The sequence below is a fragment of the Myodes glareolus genome, chromosome 2 (genome assembly GCF_982192425.1).
Source record: "Myodes glareolus chromosome 2, mMyoGla1.1, whole genome shotgun sequence".
NCBI lineage: Eukaryota > Metazoa > Chordata > Mammalia > Rodentia > Cricetidae > Myodes > Myodes glareolus.
The window spans coordinates 109200624-109219256 of NC_142027.1; the positions used below are offsets into that span (position 1 = coordinate 109200624).

Below are 18633 nucleotides of genomic sequence, written 5' to 3' on the forward strand. Positions count from 1 at the left end.
AATTAGCTGAAAGGAATTAGATCCCCTGGTGCTGGGTCATGAAGGTAAAAAGATTTATATTTTTACTACATTTATTTTGTAGTGTGTGTGTGTGTGTGTGTGTGTGTGTGTGTGTGTGTGTGTGCGCGCGCACGCGAGCGTGTGTGTGTGTGCATGTGTCACAGCACCCGTGTGGAGATCAGACAACAACTTGCAAGAGTTGATTCGCTTCTTCCACCTATGGGTTCCAGGGATTGAACTCAGGGCGTCAGGCTTGGTGCCTATTTGTGCAGTCTTGGTTCCCTCCTGCTCCTACAGTGGTGGCCCACCTGTTCCTGCCTGGACTTGGCCAGTGAGTGGGAATCTGACCTGCCTGGTGGCTCCTTGTGTGTGCATGCACGTGTATGTGTGTGTTCATATGCATGTGGTTCGGATGTTAGGAGAGGTCCCTCAGAGTTTAGTTCCGTGAGGGGAAGAGACAATGAATACTGGGTTTCCCTCATTTCTGACTCCGACCAGGGGTGAAGAACAGCCCATAAAATCTTAGGTGTAAATGACAGCATCCCCCCAACTGCAAGAAAGCAACAGAAAGGGGCAGCTCCAGGGGAGAAATGGGGAAAGAAGACAAAAAATCAAAAAATCAAAAGGTTGCTGGGCTCCGAGGAAGATTCACTATCATCTAGCCTGGCTTCTTTGAGATGGTTCCTCTCTGCGAAAAGGTTGCTGGGCTCCGAGGAAGGCTCGCCATCATCTAACCTGGCTTCTTTGAGACAGTCCCTCTCTGGGATCCAGGCATTCTTCTGTCCGTAATTACCACACCTTTGTGTTACTTGGCGTCCACCTCTTGGCTACTCTTTTCAGAACCTCAACACCTCGGCCTCTGGGTCTGTTCTACTTGTCTTGCCCCACCCAGCCAGTGATTCTCACTTCCGTTGACTGTTGCTTGGGACAGTCAACACACCTGGAGTTAGGGGGGAGGACAGGCTACCCTTTAGCCAACTCCCCGTGGTCACCCCCTCCCGCCCCCGCCACCAAACCATAGTCATCCCCACCCCGGGCCAGACACCATCCTCCCCCAAGGCAAAGGTCTCTAGGGTCCTTTTTATAAGAGCTCCATTGCTGCAGGGCTCTCACTCTTTGGCTCTCTTGAGGAGAAAAGCTCTTATGGCCAGGAGCCTCTCCCTGGGAGATGCTGGCGACCTGGATCCTGCTGCTGGCTCTCCAGCTCTGGGCACCCACCTCTTCGGCAGCTCCAGGTGAGTGACACCCAGCCTGGGGCACCAGGGCTTTGGGCAGAGCTGGGGATGTCTGGTTTCCCTTTCTAGGGGAAGGGTCTGTGAAAGGGTCAGAAATCTGTGTGAGGGCCTCCTCTGCCTTTGGGGTGCTAGAAGGCCATGGAAGAGCAACCCTGAGACACAGTCCCTGGCCTGTGGAGGGTTGGGTGAAATCCATCTCTCTTGCTCTTCAGCCATTCCTTGCAGGAGTAAGGGGATCTTTGGTGGCTTAGCCGTCACTGCATGTCCCTTACATGTGGGGCTGTGTCTGCTCAGAGGCCAGGCCTTTCTAACCTTTCCAGATGATGTGTGGAAGTCAGTGGACAGCTTTGAGGAGCTGGTTCTTTTCAACCACATCGACCACAGTGGTTCTGGGGAGGGAATGACATTTCCCCCATGCTTCTTTGCTGTGTTTTTATTTTGGTGTGTGTGACAAGGTCTCCCCATGGAGTCCAGGCTAGTCTCTGCTCAGGGTACTCCTCCTGCCTCAGCTTCCTGAGTGCTGGGATTACAGATGCACACTGCACTCCTGGCTTATCTTCCACTCTTGATTTAATAGCTGAGGGGCTGAGTGGGGAGATCCCGGCTCTGGGTGTATGGGGGAACAGGGGTGCTCCTCTTTGGGGCTATCATAACCATATCTAGGATGCAACTGATCAGAGGCTGATGTCTCTCAGGCACAGACAGATTTACCGATTCCTCCTGAAGCATAAAGGAGCCCCAGGGGACCAGGGTGCCAGGGTGTATGTGGGGACTAAGGATACAGATGGGAGGAGGAGGCCTTGAACTGAAGGCTAAGAGAGGGAGGAGAGCATCCCTAGCCATACGCTCATCTGGGGCTGGACGCGTCTAGAGCCTTATGGCTCATTTCTCAGATAACCCACAGAGTAAGTTCAGGACCCTGGCCAGGAACTCAGCCCTTCAGAGGTTGCCCTAGCTCAAGGAATCCTTGTTGCCCTCCCCTTCCACACTTTGCTATGATTTGGGGATCAGAGCGGAAGGGAAGCAACTATGGGGTGAACTGCATGGATTTGGGGCCACTATGAAGGTGCCCTAATATCAGACACATCAGTTTTAAGGTCTTAAGTCAAGAAGAGAGAGAGATGCACATTAGAAGGAGGTTGGTGTTCATTGCTCTCAGGGGAGCCTGGGACCCAGCTATCAGAGGGGAGTGATGGTGGTGGTGATGATGATGATGGTGATGGTGGTGGTGGTGGTGGTGACGATGAAAGCAGTCTGCAAGCCAGTGTACCTGTGTGCCCAGATCACAGCTGACCAATTCACCCTGTCCTTCAAGTACTCAAACTTGCATGCAGAAGGTGACATGTGAGCCCATTGGCATACAAGAGAGCCAGGTAGACATCCATTTCCTATAAGTGTCAAGAGCAAGCCAGGGAAGGTGGTACAAGCCTGTGATCCTAGTATCCGGGAGGAAGAAGATCATGAGTTCAAGGCCAGCCTGGGCAACATAGTGATCCTGTCTCAAAATAACTATAATGGCTGGGCTGGGGCTCAGTGGGTAGAGTCCTTGCTTAGTATGCACAAAATCCTGGATTGTCGCCCCAGCACTGCATGAACCAGACATGGCGGCATAACCCTGCAATCCTAGCACTTGAGAGGTAGAGGCAGAAAGACCAGGAGTTCAAGGTTAACCTTAGCCATGTGTTGAGTTGGAGGCCAGCTGGGACGCAATGAGACTCCGCCGGCATCCATCCTTGGTATGATGGTTTGTGCCTGGTATTATTGATGCATATTAGACTATGTTTGGTTGGTGTCCCTGGGAGGCCTGCTCTTTTCTGAAAGGAGATGGAGGGGGACGAATCTTGGGGAGAAAGGAGGTGGGGAGGGAGAGACTAAAGGAGCATGGGGGGAGGTAAATGGTGGTCTGAATGTAATATATTGGAAGAATAAAAAAATTTAAAATGCTAATACTTTTCAAAGCGATTAAAATCAGTCAGGGATACATGAGACCAGGAAAATAGTCACCCAGAAACATAGATCTGCTTATATACCCAACCACCTCACTGGCCGAGGGTTCTATCATTTCCCAAGATACTTCCCTGAGGGTAGTGCCTATGGTTCATGAAAGAGGGATTGTGTAAAGATGTGAGGAAGGATGGAGAGACAGAAGTTCAGAGAGGGTGTGTAATTTCCCAGGGGCCACACAGCAAATAGCACATACCCATTCATCTGACACAGCATTTGTGCCACTGCCCTTTCTCCCTCTGGGGGACCTTGGTCTTCTTCACTGTGTCCTTTCAAGCCCCAGGTACCCAGGCTGGTTCCTTAGGAAGAACTCCAGAGTTCAGGACCCCAAGTAGCAACTGTAGCTTTCTCTCCTGTCTATTCTGTGCCCTACTCCAGAGTTTTGGACACATGGGTATGGAGGGGAAATAAGGCATAGGGATGCTCTAGAAGGTAAGAGACCATACGCCAGGTAGAGTGAGATCTTGATAGGAGAAGCAGGGTGGCGCAGGAGGGTTTGGGAGTGACAAGGCTAGACTTTCACACACCAGAGGAAGTACTGTGGGCTGAGCAGAGCTGTGGACAGCTCCCGCCAGGTATATAGGCTGCAGAGAGGCCTATGGAGGCCCAACTGGGTACCCAGCCTGCTAGAAATGAAAGCTCAACTTGTTGGTGATCCACGGGGCACCAGCACGGTTAGTCCTAGAGCCCACGGTGCCTGCGAAGGCCGAAGCCTGTTCTCTGGGATTCACATTGGGTTCCCTTTGTACACGCTGAGTTTAGGGCGATCGTGGGTTCCCTGTGTGAAGCTGTCCCAGGTACCTGGGACTCCAAGAAAGGCCTTCAGGGACAGGGGCACAATCAAAAAATCCTCTGTTTTCTATGATCTGCTGGGGCACAAGGGCCAAAAAATGCCAGAAAAATGTCAAAAGTCAACAGGAAGATCGGATGTGGTGGCGCTCATCCCTAAACCCAGAATTTGGGATGTAGAGGCAGGAGGACTGGGGGTTCAAGGTAATCCTCGGCTATCTGTGTAGCTGGAGGCTGCAAGAGACCCTGTCTCTCTTGCACACACGAAAATAGAATCAGCTTGAGTGTTTGATGGATGCGAAGCTCACAGTAAGGGGAGGGGTATCCCTGGATGACACGAGGCCAAGGGACAAAGTGTCTGTACTGGCGGGACTGTGGCAGGAGTTTGCACGGACCAGAGGTCTTCTGTTCAGACAGGAAGAGGAAAAATGAAGGATGGTTGCTTACACGTGTGAGAAGAACTGGTCACGGTACGGCAAGCAAACCCTGAGGATATCGAGGGCAGTGGATCAGGATTCTGAGGCCAAAATCCTGTTTTATATGAAAACAACCATATGTAACTCAGTAAAATCATTTTTAAAAAGTTAGCTAGGCAGTGGTGGTGCACACCTGTAATCCCAGCCCTTGGGAGGCAGAGACAGGTGGATCTCTGTGTTGTTTGAAGCCAGCCTGATCTACAGAGTGAGTTCCAGGACAGCCAGAGCTGATACACAGAGAAACCCTGTTTCAAAAAACCAAAATAAATAAAGATGTTAATTAATTAATTAAAAGGAAGAGGAGAGCATGTTTGCTTAGGAAGCACGAAGCTTCGGGTTCTGTCACCAGTACAGTGGTTCACGCCTGTAATCCTAATACTTAGAAGGTAGAGCCAGGAGGATCAGAAGTTCCAGGTCATCCTTAGTTATATAGAGAGTTCAAATCCCACTTCAAATACATGAGACTCTGTGTCATAAACAAATAAATAAACATAAAACCCCCAGGGGTCCAGGAAAATTGACACAATGAACAAGCACCTGTCACCCTTGAGGAACTGAGTTCAAGTCCTCGAACCCAAACAAAGGAGGGAGAAGAGAACAGACTCCTCAGAGCCGTCCTTCGACTGCCAGGTACCCCGTGGCGTGCGCTCACCCCTCATCAGGCACACACACAATACAGCTATAATATAGAATAGTATGTAACAGGATTTAGAAATGGATAAAAACAGAAGAAATCAGTTGGGGAAAAAATGGGAAGAGTACATAGTGTGGGAATGGGGGGAGATAAGAGATTTGCTTACGCCAAAGGGGCAACCTTTGAGACTTGCCGAAGATGATGGGGAGGAAGTGCCATTTTGTACAGTGCACCATAAACCCCTCACAGAGCAAATACTGCCACCAAGGACCAGCTTCTCTAGGGCAGGCACTTGGGACCAGGCAGGATGAATAAAACGTTTACAGGACATTTAATGAGATGGGAACAGTACAAAAGAGCCACCACCCAATCTGGCACTCAGGCTCCTGGGGGTGGGGGCAGGACTTAGGGGGTGGTGATGTGGGGGAGGGCACAGAGGCTCCCACCGTCCTGGGGAGAGGCCATGGTGGCTGCTGAGGAGCAGTGCTGTGGGAAGCTCAGCTAGCCACAGGAAGACTCAGTACCCAGGGGGCTAGAGAAGCTAACCGGTCCCCAGGAGTCTCAGCGTTAATACAGTACCTTAGCCACTTTTTATTCTGGCTGTGACAGAACTGAAGGGAGGAGGCCACTTGAGAAAGGTTTGCAGTTTGGCAGGACACAGTCCAGCATGGCAGGATGGCATGGCAGCAGGGGGCATGAGGCGGCTGTCACGTGGCATCTGCAATCGGGAAGCAGAGGGAGAAGGATGCTGGGGCTCAGCTCACTCTCTCGTTTTTCCCTTTAACTTTGTCACTACATTTATTTATGTGGTTGTGGGCACAAATGCCATGGGCGTGTGGAAGCCAATTCTCTCCTATCATGTGGGTCCTGGTCAGGTTTGGTAGCAAGCACCCTTGGAGCCATCTTACTGGCCCCTTTTCTTTCTCTTTGGTGCTCCTCGGAATTGAACCTACGACCTCTTGTGTGGGAGATAAGCATTCTATCACTGAGCCACAGCCCCAGAACTCTTTTCCTTTTTATTTTGAGACAGGCTCCTGCTAAGTTGCCTAGGTGGGCCTTGAACTTGGGATTCTCACGCCTCAGCCTCCCAGGCGGCTGAAATCACAAGCCTGAACCACCACGTTTACCTTCATTAAACTTCCATATTGACCTTAAGGGAAGGTTCTGGTACTTTCTGCTTTCATCCATGGGAACACCGAGACCCAGAGGCCTTCATGATTTCTTTAAGGTCGCCCATCTTTCAAGTAGGGAAGCCAGGATTTGAACCAGAGCCCTTTTGCCTCAGAACCTGTATTTTTCACCATTTGCTATATCAGGAAATTTCTGTCAGTCTCGTTCTCTTGTGACTGCTGTTAACAAATGACCCCACACTGGCGACTTAAAAACAGATGTTTATTCTTTTCAGTTGTGGAGGGCAGAAATTTGAAACGAAGGTACTGGGGTGCTAGCCCCTCAAAAGATTCTCGAGAACATGCTTCTTCCAGCTTCTCAGGTGTCTGACAGACTTCAGCTCAAGACAGCATCGCTCCAATCTCCTCCTCGTCTGCACCTGTACAGGCCAAATGTCCCTCCCAGCTCTGCCTGGGCAGGTGTCCTGGACAAGGTAGATCGCATAAAAAGTTTACAGGGCATTTTAATGAGATAGCAATAGAGGCCTCTTACAAGAGCAGCACTGTTTGGATTTCAGGCCAACCCTAAATCTGACCTTGAGGTCCTTGAACATAATCACACCTGCAAAGATCTTATTGCCGCAGAAGATCACAGCCACAGCTCCCCCAGGTCGGGACCCGGCCACACCTCACGGTGTGCTGGATAGTTCTGCCATCTTAACCCAAGCTACAGTCATTTGAGGAGGGAACCTCATTGAGAAAATGTTTCCATAAGATCCAGCTGGAAGGCATTTTCTTAATAAGTGATTGATGTGGGAGGGCATAGTCTATTGTGGGTGGGGCAATCCCTGGGCTGGTGGTCCTGGGTTCTATAAGAAAGCAGGGGGCTGGAGAGATGGCTCAGAGGTTAGGAGAACTGACTGCTGCTCCAGAGGTCCTGAGTTCAATTCCCAGCAACCACATGATGACACAGACCCATCTATAATGAGATCTGGTGCCCAGAACACTATATACATAATAAATAAATTTTTAAAAAAAGAAAGCAGGCTGGGCAAGATATGATGAGCAAGCCAGTAAGCCGCACTCCTCTGGCCTCTGCATCAGCTCCTGCCTCCAGGTTTTGTCCCTGCTTGAGTTCCTGTCCTGACTTCCTTCTGTGATGGGCAGTGATGTGGAAGTGTAAGCCAAATAAACCCTTTCTTCCCAACGTCCTTTTCGGTCATGGTGCTTCGTCACAGTCATAGTAAGCCCAGCTAAGACACACAGGAAGGGGGATGCACTACTCAGTGCAGCAGGCAGGAGGCTCTGGCTTGAAGAAGGCGGTAGGTACAGCCCAGGGTGACACTACCCGCTGACAAGAGAAAGCGAAGAATTCGTCTTCTTGCCACGGGTGTCTGCAGAAGAAGGAAAGAGAGTGTGGCCTGTCTCATTCTCCATCACAAGTGTGACAGACATGGAGGATCTTAGAGAAAAGGAATGCCAGGCTGGGGATACGGCTCAGTTGGGAGAGTGTCTGCCTAGCATACAGGAAGCTGTGGGTTTAAGCCCCAGTACTATATAAACTAGAGGTTAGAGAAACAAACCTGCAATCCCAGTACTTGGGAGATGGAGGCAGAAGAGCAGTAGCTCAGGGTCATCCTTGGGTATGACAGTTTGTACTACCTAGGAAGAAGAAGTGGAGGAGGAAGAGGAGGAGGGAAAAGAGAAGAGGAGGAGGGAAAAGAGAAGTGAGGTCCACACCATTGAGCACATACATGGCAGGATAGAGGATGTATCCGTGACAACTGGCCAAAGCTCACCCCAGTGTCCCTTACCACAATTTTAGAACATACTAGAACATTCCAGATGAGCGGAGTGGTCATAGCAGTCACTTTCTCCGCTTTCCAGTGTGAAACGGATGCGCAGACAGGGTCACTGCACAGCACAAACCCACAGCTGTGGCCAGGCTGGCCCTGGAGGCCTGAGTCCTCCCCGTTCGCAGACTACTGGGGCCGCACCTGCTGCTGCTGCCTTTCCAGGGCCTTTGCTGTGGGGATCTCCGTTCTTCACTGCCCTACAGGCATGAGCGTGTTTTGGAGGGGGAGGAGAATGCCATGAGTCTCGGCAGTCTTCAAACCTCTCCTCCCAAGGTGCCTTTCAGTGTGGAACATTTGTTCACGGGGGTACACATGTGTGCTGAACTCATGGGTGGGTGTGGGTACAGTCACCTGTGCCAGCATGTGTGGAGGCCAGAGGTTGGCTTCAGACCCCCTCCTCAGTCGCGTCTCTGCCTTATTGTTTGAGACAGGGTTTCTTCCCTTCCCTCCCTCCCTCCCTTCCTCCCTCCCTTCTCTCTCTTCATCTCTCTTCTTTCTTTTTTCCTCTTTCTTTCTTTACTATTTTTTATTAATTTATCCATTTATTTTACATCCTGACCACAGCCCCTTCCCTCCTCTCCTCTCTCTCCCTCCCTCCCTCCCTCCACATCCCCCCTCTTTGCTCAGAAAAGGGTAGGCCTCCCATGGTCAGCAAAGCATGGTGTATCAATCTGCCATAAGACCAACCACCACCCTTTGTATTCAGGCTGGGCAAGGCAACCCAGCATGAGGAACAGGTTCCCAAGAGCCAGCCAAAGCACCAGGGACAGCCCTGCTCCCCTTGCCAGGAGTCCCACAAGTAGACCAAGCTCCCTAACAGCCACATATATGCAGAGGACCTCGGTCAGTCCCATGTAGGCACCGTGGTTGTTGGTTCAGACTCTGTGAGTTCCCATGAGCCCGGGTAGAAGCCTGATGGCAAGGAAATCTACAAAGATGGCCTCAGCTAAGACGCTGGCATCAGTGGACCTCAGCTAAGACGCTGGCATCAGTGGATGCATAGCCTGAGCTGGCCGTCCCCTGTGGTCAGATTGGTGACTACTCCAGTTGTCAGCAGAGAGCCTTCATCCAGTTCAGAGACAGCGGGCTTGGGGAGTCCTGCTGAGGAGGGGAAGGAGGGGTTGTAGGGGTCCGGGGGTCAGGGACATCAGAGGAAAACCTACGGAAATGGCTAGTCTGGCTCATGAGACAGCTTCTTTACTGAACCTAGAGATTGCTGTGTTGGTTGGCTCGGCTGGCCAATGAGCCCCAGGAATCTGCCTGTCTCCTAAGCCCCCGTGGTGGCATTGTATGTGCACATCCCCTCACCTTGCTTTATGTGGGTGCTGGGGATTTGAACTTGGGTCCTCATGCTTACACAACAAACTCCTTACCAACTGAATCATCTTTTCAGTCCTATTTTTCTGCTTTCTTTCTTTTTAATCCTTCTTCCTCTCTTCTTTGTCCTTTACTTCTTTCTTTTTCCTTCCTTCATTTATGTCTTTCCTCCCTCCCTCCCTCCCTCCCTTCCTTCCTTCCTTTTTTTTTTTTTTTTGAGGCAATGTCTCACTATATAGCCCAGGTTGCCCTGGAATTCACCCTGTAGCCCAGGCTGGCTTCATACTTGCAGTCCTCTGGTCTCTGTGGTGGGAATCTATGGAGTCTTTGTATCTAGTAGAGTCATTGTATCTAGGGTAAACATTAGAATGAGACAGCTGTTTTCTAGAAGTACTAGACCTTGAAGAAATCAGTGGAGGAAAACAGTGATTGGGTTCTGTGACATACAGAGTGTTTTCCTGAAGGAGTTTTAGCTTCTTTACATGACTTAGTCACAAGTCATGGGCCTGGCAAACCTGGAGCGTCTTGCATTATTGGTACGGCAAATAGTGCACAATAAGAATTGAGGTTGCAGGGGTGCGATGTTTTCCTTCACAAAGCAAATAGATTAGATCAGGAGTTTTGGTATGTAGAGCATGTGTTACCCCCAAACCAACTTTTGGGTGACAATGAATAAATACGCTTTTGCACAGCTGTTTGGGGTTCAGTCCATGGAGGCTGAACATCCCCGCTGCCACACAGGCCTGAATTCATCTTGCAGGGACCTTCTGTCTTTGTGTCTCATGCAACACAGAGCACTGACAGGCCTCAGTTTCCCAAGCCAGCGGGATTCCTGGCATGAGCTAGGTCTCAGTCTCACATTAGTCTTTTAAAGGAAGAATCCATATACACACAAGGAAGAAATAAAAACTGTAAACTGAGCAAGAAGGTACTCTGTGTGCTTCATGAGATACCACAGCATAATGCTAAATAGAATAAGAAAGTCCCTGATAAGCTAGGTCAATATGGTGGTATATGTCTGTAATTCTAGCATGTTGGAGGCTGAGGCAGGAGGATTGTGAGTTCAAGACCAGTCTGGGCTACATAGCGAGACCTCTTTTTTTTTATTATTTTAAATCAAAGCAAAGCAAACATTTCTTGCTTGGTAGCACAGCTGGCTGGCGTCAGAGTGTGTGGTCAGTTTGATTGTGTTGTTCACAAAGGTCTAAGGAATCCCAGCAGTAATTTCTCCCCGTCTCTCAAAGGAGTGGCATTTCACACACCCTTTCTCCTCTGAAAGTCTGCCACTCACTGTGGTTTGCTGTGACATGGGGAGCAATGCAGGGGCAGAGCGCTTGTGAGGCCCTGGGTTCCATTCTCAACTCTGTGGGAGTTTGGGGAGCTGCGGGGGTGATGAACAAAAAGGTAAAGAGATGTGATGGCTCTCATCTGTAACCTCAGCATTATGGAAGCTGAGGCAGGGGGATCACCCACAGTTTGAGGCTAGCAGGGCCACAAAGTGAGACTTCTTTCAAAAACAAAACAACATCAGGTGTGGTGGTGCGCACCTTTAATCCCAGCACTAGGGAGGCAGAGGCAGGCGGATCTCTGTGAGTTCATGGACAGCCTGGTCTACAAGAGCTAGTTCCAGGACATCAGCTAGAGCTACATAGTATATATATATATATACAGTTCTCATGACAAGAGGACTAGCTTAGGCTACCTGAGACTCTGTCTCAAAAACAACCACAAAATCCAACAACAAACAAAACAAAACAAAGGCAAACAGACAAAAAATTAGGACCTGATGTGATAAAAACGCAGCTGCGATTCTAGCACTTAGGAAAGTGAGGTTGAAAGGTTGGTTAGGAGTACAAGACTAGCCTGGGCTACCTCATAAGACCCTATGTTGAAAAGTAATAATGAATATAAGCAAAAATTATAATATTTTATCTTCACTGTGGAGAATTTAGAACAAAAGAAAGGCTATCTCTCTCAAATGTACCACTCAAAGAGTTAATATTTTACTCTATTTCTGAATATGTGTTCACATTTATTTCATGGACAGTTGACTTTTGTGTAATTTTTGAAGCTAGGAATCTGTGTGCTACAATAGGCCTGTTGGAGTCAGAGGAGGACTCTAGGGAGTCGGTGGGTCCTTCCTTCCACCACGTGGGTCCGTGGGGTGGAACTCAGGTCCTCAGACTTTGCGCCTGGAGCCTTTGCCCACTGAACCCTCTCACTAGCCCCGCATGTGTCACTATGTAGCCCAGGGTTACCCTTGAACCCTCTCACTAGCCCTGCATGTGTCACTATGTAGCCCAGGGTTACCCTTGACCCCTCTCACTAGCCCCGCATGTGTCACTGTGTAGCCCAGGTTACCCCTGAACCCTCTCACTAGCCCTGCATGTGTCACTATGTAGCCCAGGTTACCCCTGAACTTGTGATCCTCATGCTTCGGTATTGTGTTACTTTCTGGGGAGATATGAACAAACATGAGTTCACTCTCGATCAGGCATTGGGCTTACTGATAGGAGTATGGATGACCCCTGGAATGACTGTGTTACCAAAAACTCCCCAACCCCACATGAGCAATGACCTCTGTGAACCTCCGTGAATAAAGTTTTCTGTGTTAATTGCTTTTCTTACTGCTTTGACAGACATCTGACAAAGCCACTTAAGGAGGGCAGGGTGGATTTGGTTCACAGGTTGAGGATATGGTCCACCGTGGTGGGAAGACGTGGTGACCGGAGTGTGAGGTGACTGGTCACAGTCCAGAAGAAGAGAGATGGGTGTCGGTGGTGCTCAGCTCAGTTTCTGCTTCCCATGTGATCTGAGACCCTGGCCGATTCCTTCTGTGAGGGCGTGTTAGCAGATTAGATACAGTCACCCAAGAACCTTGCTCTGCAACACTATGTAGCCCAGGCTAGCCTCAAGCCCGTGGTGCCTCTCCTTGGCTCTCTCAAATGCTGTAAATGTGTGCCGTCACATACAGTTCTGGCAGTATATGTTTTACTGGCTGCTTTCTCTTGCGTCCTCTGGAGAACTTGTGAAGTCACATTTGTCCTTTCTCAGCACATGTGTCCCGACCTTTTACCTTTCACAACAGTGAGTGATGAAGTCCTGCACATTCCAGAAAGAAAAACCTTTCATACGGGCATCAGATGGCCTTTTAACAGTGACTACAGATGACATGGTGAAAATGGTAGCCCTCACTGTCCTGGCACTCACTTTGTAGACCAGGCTGGCCTTGAATTTAGAGATCTCCGTGCCTCTGTCTCCCGAGTACTGGGATTAAAGGAGTGCGCCACCACTGCTGGCTTCAAGGTACTCCTTAGATGTGCATTTGACACAGAAAGAATGGCCACGGTCATCGCAGCATGCAGAGCCAGCCAACCTTGAGTGTTCTGAGCCGCCCAATGTGAGTGCTGGGAGCCGAACTCAGGCCCTCTGGAAAGACAGGTGCTCTTATCTCTGAGCTGTCTCCCCAGCTCCTCTCTGAGAGGGGTCTCTACTGGCCTGGGTCTCCCTAATTTGCCTGGACTGCCTGGCCAAGAAGCCTCAGAGATCAACGTGTCTCCATTTCCATAGAGCTGGGATTACAAGCGTGAGCTCCCCCCCTTCCCAGTCTGGCTTTTATTTATTTAACACAGGCTCTGGGGCTCAGCTCACATCCTCACCCAGCAGGGACTAAGCTATCTCCCCACCCCTACTTGTTTGTTTGTTTATTTTGAGGCCTGGGTTCCCGAAACCCCCGCTTGCCTCGAGTTTGCTATGTAACTGAAGAAGGATCTTAAACTCCTGATCCTCCTTCCTCCACCTCCTGAGTTCTTAGGTTACAGGACTGTGTTGCCAAGCCTGGCTGCCAGTGGGGAGCGTTTTCTACCACCATGCCACTTGCTTTGCCATCGTCGGCTTTGTTTCCTGGCAAGGTTTATTTACTTTTCTCACTGCCAGAAGCTTCTTGGCTGCTTGTGTTTCTCTGGAGGAGAAATACGCTTTTGCAACCAGGCGTTGTCCCCCAAATCCCTGTAGTAACCCTAGTGTTGTGGGTGCTTGCTGGCCAGGCAGTCTAGCTGAGTCAATGAGCTCCATTTTCAGAGAGACCCTGTTTTAAGATAAAACAAGGTGGGGGAACAGTAGAGGAAGACATCTGACCTCTGACCTGTGGCCTCTGGCCTCCGCAGACACATATACACAGTAACATACACAGGCACCCCTTCACACACACACACACACACACACACACACACACACACACACACACGGACGCACGCACGCGCACACACACACACACGCGCGGGAGGGTGCTTTGACTATCTTCTAGTGCAGCACCCTGAACCTTGGAGTTGACCTTAGGAGGACCTCCTTTCCTGCTCCTCTTCCTGTTCGGATGTAGCCACCTCTCAGAAGCCAGGCCAGGGAGACTCTGAATCTTCTCACTTTATGCCCTCATCCCTTGTCTCTTCTCTAAGGGAGTAAGAAAAGCTCCAGCGGAGAGGAGTCCACCTGAAGAAAGGGGGTGAGAGACAGTCCAAGCTTCCCCTTAGTGAACGAGGAAGAAGGGCCGGATGATTAGGGTTTGGGGACCTGGCTCAGCTGGGAGAATTCTTGCCTAGCATGCATGGGGTCCTGGGTTCGATCCCCAGCCCTGCATAAACCTGGTGTGGTGGTACGCATTTGGAAGGCTACACTCCAGAGAGGGAGGGGAAGTGCAGAAGTTCAAGGCTGTTCTTAGCTGCATAACAAGTTTGAGTCCAGCCCATGCAACAAGAAATACTGTGTCAGAGGCAGGCGGATCTCTGTGAGTTTGAGACCAGCCTTGTCTACAAGAGCCAGTTCCAGGACAGGCTCCAAAGCTACAGAGAAACCTTGTCTTGAAAAACAAAACAAAACAAAACCCAAACAAACAACAACAACAACAGAAAAAAGAAATCCTGTGTCAAAAAGAGTAAAAACCACCCCCCAAAAGAGAAAAACAAAAAAACCAACCAACAAGCAACAAAGGAGCACTTGATATTTCTCCTCTATCTCAAAAGAAGGTGGGAAATAGAAATTGACGAAGGAAATGGGATTTATTTATAGTTTGACCACACTGGAGAGAGAGGGAGCCTAATTTCTCTCCTGCTTGTCTGAGGCAATCTTATAAGAAATCTGTGCAGCAGGGCTGAGGATGTGGCTCAGTTAATAGAGCAGGTTGCATTCCCAGAACTGCATGGTGACACATAACTGCATTCCCAGCACTGCATGGTGGCATATACTGCATTCCCAGCACTGCATAGTGTATACTTGCATTCCCAGCACTACATGTGATGTGTGCCTGCATTCTCAGCACTGCATGGTGGTACATGCCTGCAATCCCAGCATTTGGGAGTCCAAGGTAGGAGGATCTTGAGTTTGAGGCCAGCCTGGGTTGAGACTGGCTTGCACTGTGAGACTTTGATTTGTTTGCTTGCTTGTTTTTTGAGACAGGGTCTATCTGTGTAGCCTCGGATGTCCTGGAACCAGGCTGGCCTTGCCCGGCAAAAATTATCTATTTTTTTGCATGTTTTGCCTGTATGTAATGCATGTCTGTGTACCCCATGATCACCTGGCGCCTAAGGAGGCCAGAAGAGGATTTGGGTCTCCTGGAACTGGGGTTACACACCGTGAGTTACCCTGTGGGTACTGGGAATTGAACCCAGATTCTTCAGAAGAACAATCAGCGCTCTTAACCACTAAGCCATCTTTCCAACTCTGAGATGCTGTCTTAAAAGAAGACAATGATTTTTTAGAAAAGTGGTATTGCTGGGTCTTGAGGTAGATTGAGTCCCAATTTTCTGAGAAATCGCCATACTGATAACCAAAGAGGCTGTACCAGTTTGCACTCCCACCAGCAATGCAGGAGTGTTCCCTTTACCCCACAACCTCTACAGTATAAGTTGTCATCAGTGTTTTTGAAAATAACCATTCTGACAGGTGTAAGATGGAATCTCAGAGTCATTTTGATTTGCATTTCTCTGATGGCTAAGGATATTGAGCAATTCATTAAATGTCTTTCAGCCATTTGAGATTCTTCTGTTGTGAATTCTCTGTTTAGATCTCTACCCCCTTTTTAATTGGGCTATTTGGTATTTTGATGTCTAGTTTCTTGAGTTCTTTATATATTTTGGAGATTAGCCCTTAATCCTTTCTGGGGAGTAGATGGGGGTTGGGTTTTAGGGAAGAGGGAGTGGGTGGAGGGGAGGGAGGGGGAACTGTGGTTGGTATGTAAAATGAATAAAAAATCTTAAGTATTTTTTTTTTAAAAGAACATGAACTTTGGGCCCTCTGCATGGACCCCTGTGTGACAACATTTACGTAGACAAAGGCATTCCCTAGGCTGAAAAAAAGTCAGTGAGCTCGATTTGCACAGCCTCTCCTGAGAGGTGGAGGGCTGGGACTCTGGCTGGTTCTCAGTAAAAACCACCTCTCCCCACCTCTATTCATTCTTTGTGAGTCAGTTAGGAAAAGCAGCCATAAACTACACTTAAATCCTTTTTATTGTTTGACTTGTCACAGCAATAATGGTACCTTGTCCAAAAGTAAAAAGTCCAGTAAACTTAACGAATATACTAAGAAACTCCTTTTTAATCTTTTTTATGTGGAAGGGGAATACAATAGCTTAAGTATTACCTCCTCCCTTAAACCTATGTGAACAGAGACAGAGCAATTGAGGCCGCTGACTGGCTCCTGGCGGTGCCTTTCCGATCTTCCTCCCTCCCTTCCTCCCTCCCTCCCTCCCTCCCTTCCTCCCTCCCTCCCTCCCTCCCTCCCTCCTCCTCTCTTTCGTTTTTACCCTCTCTCCTTTTCTGAGATAGAGCCTCCTGTAGCCCAGGCTGCCCTGGAATGTACTATGTAGCAGAGGAAAGCCTTAACTTTTCGCTCCTCTTGCCTCTACCTGCTGACAGAAGCCAGGGCCGAGTACACGCTAGGCAAGTACTCTGCCCAGCGAGCTATATCCGCAGCTCTTCCCTTGGATCTCTGAGCTAGGAACTCACACTGTAGCTCAGGTCTGCCTCGTACTCACCATCCTCTTGCTTCGGCCTCCCAAGTGCTTGAATTACAGGCTTGCCCCGCTCACCCCCCTCCGCCCCGCTCACCCCCCTCCTCCGTACTGAGGTTGGAGCCCATCGCTTTGTACATGCTAGGCAAACACGCTACTGAGCTGCATCCTCCAACCCTTCCTTTGGTTCACTAGAAGGTGGGACCTCACAAGCTCATGGTCCTCCTGCCTCAGCCCCGCAGGTGCTGGGATAACAGGAGTGCTTCGCCATGCCTGACCTCTCCTACTTCATCATCGGGTTGGGGAGGATTTGCGATTGATTTGTCCTGGATCCCAGGGCCTGGTGTGGTTCCTGTGGTTGGTCCCAAGTAACATGGTGCAGCGGAAACATGAGCGAGCAGGCACAGGACTGAGAAGGGGGTGGCCTGTAGACACGCAGAGGCAGGATGGCTTCGGAAGGCGGTTGATTCTGGGAGAGAAGGAAGATGGGGCTTTGCAGATGGTGGTTGCGGGACGAGACAGGAGGACAGAGAGATTGTTCCTTGATGACCAAGAAGGGAAGAAAGAAAAGGCATTTTGTGGGAAGACACACTTCTGAGACACAGCCGCCAGGCAGAAAGTGACTTGTTTGCGGTTATGTGGCCCAGATGCTCTCGTGATGGAAAGAGACCATTCGTGATCTCTTTATCTCACTGCTCACCTGTTTATACTGCTGAGGGAGGCCCGGCACCTTCCTGGCAAGACAGACTTAGCTCCAGGCTGAACGAGACAAACCTTAGGTCAGGGAGAAAAGATGGAGCAAAATCAAACGCTCACTCATTTTTTTTTTTTTTAAAGTAGAGACAAAGGGTGTGTCTTGGTGGTGGAACATTTGCCTAGCAGGAAACCAAACCAAACACAAACCAAACATAAAAACAAATGAAAACCAAACTGGGCCTAGTGGCATAGGCCTGCCATTCCAGCTACGTGGTAGACCGAAAGTCAGTTTCAGGCCAGCCTGGACAACCTAGTGAGACCTTGTCTCGAGATAAAAGTGAAGAGACAGCTGGCCTTCCAACTCACAGACACCGCTGGCCTGTGCTTCCCCAGCGCTAGGAATAAGACCCAGTCAGACAGACATCATTGTCACCTCTGAGGCCCTAACAGAGCCACCAGGAGAGAGGTGTTCTCTGTCATCACAGGCAGCCCTAGGAGAGACCATCAGAGAGAGAGGTGAGAGCTGTACCAAAACCGAGGGCACAGGACTGCGTGGCCACTGCATCCTGGTTCACGCTTTTGGATCTTGCACTTTGCAGGACATTGGAGGATGTTAACCAGCAAAGGGCCAATTGCTGTAATGCAGGCAGAAGGTGTCATAATGCCTAAGGTTTTAGGAATTAAAAATCATAAATCATAAACTCAGGGAAAAGATAGAAAGACTGTTTTTCGTTTCCTTTCCCTTTTGAGGTTTTGTTTTATTTTGTTTACAGTACTGGGAATTGAATCTAGGGCTTCATTTATGGTAGACAAATGCTCTACCATTGAACGCCAGCACCAGCACCAGTCCCTTACTGGGGGATTCTAGGCAGGGGCTCTACCCCTGAGCCACACCCCAGCCCCTCACTGGGGGATTCTAGGTAGGTGCTCTACCTCTGAGCCACACCCCAACCCCTCACTGGGGGATTCTAGGCAAATGCTCTACCACTGATCCACACCCAGCCCCTCATGGGGGGGGTTTAGGCAGGGGCTCTACCACTGAGCCATGCCCCAGCCTCTTACTGGGGGGATTCTAGGCAGGTGCTCTACCACTGAGTCACACCTCAGCCCCTCACTGGGAGATTCTAGGCAGGTGCTCTACCACTGAGCCACACCCCAGCCCCTCAACAGGGGATTGTAGGTAAAGTTCCTACCACCAAGCCTATTCTCCAGCCTATTCTTAGGTAGATGTATGAAAATCAGGTATTATATTCCCATCTATATCAGATAATCTCTCTCTGTGGGTGCATGTGTGTGCACATGCTCATACCTGTGAAAGGCACAGATTGACATAGAGATCTTCAGTGACTTCCCCCACTTTCTCTTTTGAGACAGGGTCTCTCATTCCACATGGAGCTTGTTCTTTCAGTTAGATTGTACAGCTCTTAGTAACCTGCCTCTGCCTCCCCAGTGCTACCTGGCTTTTCATGTAGATACTGAGGATCCAAACTTAGATCTTCATGCTCACACTGCAA

The 18633-nt window shown here is 49.6% G+C and overlaps 1 protein-coding gene across 1 annotated transcript in view; it reads left to right on the forward strand.

The window, feature by feature from the left end:
- Positions 1–1129: 1129 nt before the first annotated feature.
- The window catches only part of Muc12 (mucin 12, cell surface associated), a 64630-nt gene continuing 47126 nt past the window's right edge, over positions 1130–18633 (forward strand). Inside the window, exon 1 of the mRNA XM_087903500.1 lies at positions 1130–1235. Within this exon, the coding sequence (XP_087759626.1) occupies positions 1169–1235 (67 nt within the window). The 5' untranslated portion in view covers positions 1130–1168. The remainder of the gene's footprint in view (positions 1236–18633) is intronic.